Genomic DNA, 5,134 nt, shown 5'->3' on the forward strand with positions numbered 1-5,134 from the left:
ATATATATCCTAGCTTTATTTTCTGACTTCTCTGCTACTTTAAGTTATATCACTTGTTCAAAAAGTTATTGCAAAAGATGGGTTTTTTCCCCCCTTCAGAATCAAAAGCCTACCTCAGAAGAGATCACCTTGATTGCTGAACAGCTCAATATGGAAAAAGAGGTGATTCGTGTTTGGTTTTGTAACCGACGCCAGAAGGAAAAAAGAATCAACCCACCAAGCAGTGGTGGGACCAGCAGCTCACCTATCAAAGCAATTTTTCCCAGCCCAACCTCACTGGTAAGAATGAAAGCCTCAGGCTAGTTTTTACAATTTTATAAATGATCTGCACAATCAGTTTTTTTCCTACCAAGAATTTATCATAGGTATACAACATTCATACTGAATAAATTTAAAGTGAACAACTATAATTCTTTCTTATTTATTACAATTCCATCATTCTATTCTCTGGTATAGTTTATTAAGTTCTTCAGTAACTGATAATCCAAGAGTCTCCTTTGTGATTCTACTCATCTCAAAGCCTAAAGCCTTATTTATTAAATATTATTAAGTGACAGTTAATTCTCAGAGAACCTTTAGCTCTGGTTATATTAAAAGGATCAACTTAGATCCTTATCCTAAACAACAATCCTTTTCTGTTTTTTTGAACTCAGGACCTTGCACTTGCTAGGCAGGCACTTACGCCGCTGAACTTATCTCCCTGCTGACAGTCCTTTTCATACATTCGGTTCCTCATTGAGTGACAAGGACAGGTAGTGCTGAGTGACTCCCTTGATTTGTAGGATGATTGTAATGTGCTAGTCAGATTTCACGAGATGGCAGACTGTCATTTCGGTTCTTTTTTCTTTTTCTTTTTTTTTTTAGCAGAACTGGGAGTTGAACTCAGGCCCCCCCTGCGCTTGCCAGGGAAGTGCCCATTCCACTGAGCCATCTCCCCAGCTCCTTCTTTTTTTATTAATTTTTTTTTTTCATTTTGAACATTCCAATAAGGGCTTTGAAAGCTAAAGTCAGCATTAAAAGTACATATCAGTCAAGAGATGCCTGTGGTTAAATGGTGGAGCTTTAATCATGATGTTCATGAAATAGTAGTTATAAAAAAAATAATCTGTATGTAGTAATTTTGTGTGTGTCACTTTTTTTTTTGTATTTTAGGGAAGGGTCTACAGGGTGTTTAGGGTCTCATTACTAGATCGGACTCCTAGTGATCCACCTGTTTACAGCCTCCCAAGAGTTGGGATTACAGGCGCAATCTCCATTGCCGTCTTAGCATGCCTCCAGGCAGGAGCAGGGCTAGCACAGCAGGCCCCTAGGACCCATCCTTTGCACCTGTTCGCAGGCACTTTAACCTGCTGATCTATTTGGCCTGCCGTGTGTGTGACTTTTTTGTATTGCAGATTTATATGTATTAGGAAAAAAAGCAGTACTTCGTTAAAACTGGACAAATTTGTTTCAAAAAGAAATTTTGAGTTTTTAAGAAATTTGCTTTGCAGTATCCCTGTAATACCATTTCATTAAAAACAAAAACAAATTAGTCTTGCACCCAACAGAGTGAAAAGTTAAATGCAATATAAGATACCACCACCACTGCCAATACCACATCCCGATCCTGTCAGATAGTTTTCTTGTTTAGTAAAAGTTGGTAATAGTACACACATTCTTACTGACAGAGTGTATCTGACTTGCCATTATGTTTCATGTATTCATTTTAAGGGTTTTGTGCATGTTTTCCTGTCTGACCTCTAGGTGGCAACCACACCCAGCCTTGTGACAAGCAGTACAGCAGCTACCCTCACAGTCAATCCTGTCCTTCCCCTAACCAGTGCGGCAGTGACTAATCTCTCTGTTACAGGTGAGCAGTCCCAGGGCATGTGGCTATTAAGTACATGGTAAGCCCCTGAAATTTCTGTGTGCATCTGCCATTAAATTAAGAGTTAGCTCTAACTATAGATGTTTGTATTTTTTAAGTTATATATGAAAATCTGAACTTCAAAAAATATTAAGCATGATTAATTTTGTCTCTCTCTCTTTCTCTATCTCATATTTTGAGATAGGATCTTACTAAGTTGCCCAGGCTAGCCTCAAACTCAGGATCCTCCTGCCTCAGCCTCCCAACTGCTAGGATTATAGTCATCTGCCACCACATTTCTTGCTTCTTACCTCTTTTGTACTTTCCCATGTTAGTAGACCACCTATATTTTTCCTGAGATATCTTCCAAATGCACAAATTTTTAAGTCCTTTCCTTACCATTTTTAGTAGCTATTGTTCTTTGAATTCAGAAAACCATCAGTTTATCAACTCAAAGTTTATTTCTACTCTGGACCTTTGCTCATCAACCCCCAGCCCATAGGAGGCTCCTTCCAGGCTTTTGTGACCTTTCCTGCATCGTGAGAAGTTATCCACTGCAGCCTGCAATGTTTGGTCTGATGTTGATAAACCACTCCAGCATATAAATCAGTCTCTTTTGGAAACATTGTTTAGTTTCCCCAGGAAGTTGTTCATTTCTACTTACCTGTATATTTTTACAAATCTCTCTTTCGTTACAAGGGCCTTTGTACATCTCAAAAGATCTATATACTATGTTCATTTTGATACCTATAAGTAGAGTTTTTTCCTTTTGTTCTCCTTTAAATAGCAAAATTTCTGATACATTTTAAGATGATTTAGCATTGTCATGTGTTTTTAGCTATAAATAATATACAATATGATACAAAATAATTTATAAAGTTGATTATAGGATTTTAAAACATTGTTTGGCTTTGTGGTGTTTCAAAATCAAAGTCAGTTTAACCTAGAATGTGGGACTTGATTTGCTTTACTTGTAGTTAATTGTGTAGCAACTCTTCAACTCTAAGCATATTGTAAAAATTCAGCAAAGGGCTTTATATTGTATTACATTTCTAAGTCATTAGAAAATTTTATGATTTTTATTTAACAGTACTTCTTAACCTCATTTAAGTGTTAGGCATCTTTGAAAATTTGAAACTACAGACTTTACCCTTCCATAAAATATACTTACAGTTTCGAGTAAAAATCTTATGTCTGAAGTCTGTCCACAGAGCTCTTACTTCTTCTTTTGTTTATTTACTATCATTTGGAATTGGATTTTAAAAACAAAGGGGGTGCTCACTTCGGCAGCACATATACTAAAAAAAACAAAGGGGGAAGGCCATATCCTCAGTCTACTGTCTTAAAAAAAAAAAAAAAAAACTTAATATAGTCATCCCTATTTTCCATAACACTCACATAAAAGATCCTTGATAAACACTTCTAGAATAGATTTTAAAAAGTGGTCATGACTTCTCCAGAAAGATGTGTGTCTGATGTGTCTCAGAACCTTACAAGAATTCCATATCCCTTTATAATTATACTCCATTAAACATACTCTAGTTATTTTTCCAAATTGTTTCCTAATAATAAACAAGTTAGAAAGATGGAGCAATTATAATTATTTAGTTGCATAACAACAAAAATTCAGGGCCAGCCAGATAGCTTACTGGACTAAAGCACCTGCTTAGGCAGGTGCAGGGACCAGAACTCAATCCCTGGAGTGCCATGCTGGCCCTGCCCCCGGGGCTTTTGGTGATTGAGACTGGGTGTGGTGGCACACACCTGTAATCCCAGCACTTAGGAGGCTGAAAACAGAAGGATCACTATGAATCCGCTCTGTGTAGTGAGACCCCGTAAACCCTGTACTAAAATACATTTTTTAAAAAATTCAAGATATAAGAAGCAAAACTGAACAGAATTTAAAAGGAGAAATAGATACTTCAAAATGATAGCCAGGGATATAGCTCAGCAAGATAAGCATCTGCCTGGCAAGCACAAGGTCCTGGGTTCAATCCCTGGTTCTGCAAAAAAAAAAAAAAAAGTTGGGAGACCTCAATAAATCCATTTCCAATTATTAATTTGAACTATATACCTGTCAAAGATATGTAAGATTTTGGTAGCAGTGGCAGTGGCTGTGGTTCCGAGCAGCTGAGACACCTCTGCGACAGCTGGTGGTAAAGGTAGCTAGCATGAACGTGGGCAGACACAGCAGGCCTGTCACCACAGCCTCAACACCTGTGGCCCAAGCAGGCATGTTGGGCCTCCAGAGGCTTCATCCCCAGGCCACCTGCTGGGAGCCAGAGCTTGCATCCCAGCATCCCTTCACTGCATGCCACCAGTTTTTCCTGGGCTCAGGAGCCCCAGCCTACCTCCAAAATGTGACTCGTGATTTCAAAACTGGAGACCTCATCTTCACAGAGATGAAAGGCTATCCTCATTGGCCAATTCAAGTAGATGAAGTTCCTGATGGAGTCATAAAGCCACCCACAAACAAACTGTCCATCTTCCTTTTTGGAACTCATGAGACAGCCTTCTTAGGATCAAAGGTTATATATTATTTCCTTACTCAGAAAATAAGGAAAAGTATGGTAAACCAAATAAACAAAAAAATTTTAATGAAGGCTTATGGGAGATAAAAAACGTACCCAAAAATGAAATTTTCAAGTCAGCAGGCATCAGCTCAACTGTCAAATGTATCATCTGATGTTGAAGTTGAAGAAGAAGAAACTAGTACTTCGAACAAAGACAGTGATTATGAAGAAGTAACATTCATCCTTGTTCCTTTAGTGAGAATATCACTAACCCAGTTGACATACCCACTTCAAAAGCTGACAGAAGAGGGAGAAAGAGAAAGGCAGAAAAAATGAAAACTGAGGAGGAAGGAATGGTGGCACCAGCAACAGCATCTGTTACTCTAAAAGTGAGACCTAAGAGAGGCTGACCTGCGGCTGCAGAAGTCAAGATTCCCAAACCAAGAAGCAAAGCCAATATGGTAAAACAGCCTTGTTTTAGAGAGAAAAAACAACCTAAAAAGGATGAAGAGGACCACAAAGAAGAAGATAAACCGAGGAAAGAGACAGAAAAAAAGAAGGCAAGAAATAAGTTACATCAAAAAGGAAAAATTGGGGCTGGTGAGATGGCTCAGTGGTCTAAAGCACCTACTTAGAACAAGCTAAGCTAAGCAAAGCACCGGGACTGCGGTTCAATCCCCAGCACCACATGCCAGCCAGCCCGCCCCCTGGTGGGCTGAGCTGGCCACACACACTAAATAAAATAAATAAATAAACAAAATAAATTTTGGGCTGG

The 5,134-nt window shown here is 38.6% G+C and overlaps 1 protein-coding gene and 1 pseudogene across 1 annotated transcript in view; both read left to right on the forward strand.

Annotated features, from left to right (window-relative positions):
• The window catches only part of Pou2f1 (POU class 2 homeobox 1), a 224,955-nt gene that overhangs the window by 203,167 nt on the left and 16,654 nt on the right, over positions 1-5,134 (forward strand). The window contains exons 12-13 of the mRNA XM_004646035.3: positions 100-279; positions 1,744-1,849. Coding sequence (XP_004646092.2) covers positions 100-279; positions 1,744-1,849 — 286 coding nt within the window. The remainder of the gene's footprint in view (positions 1-99; positions 280-1,743; positions 1,850-5,134) is intronic.
• On the forward strand, positions 4,018-4,928 carry LOC105740963 (annotated as a pseudogene).

The sequence above is a fragment of the Octodon degus genome, unplaced genomic scaffold, assembly GCF_000260255.1.
Source record: "Octodon degus isolate 3935 unplaced genomic scaffold, OctDeg1.0 scaffold00250, whole genome shotgun sequence".
Taxonomy (NCBI): Eukaryota; Metazoa; Chordata; class Mammalia; order Rodentia; family Octodontidae; genus Octodon; species Octodon degus.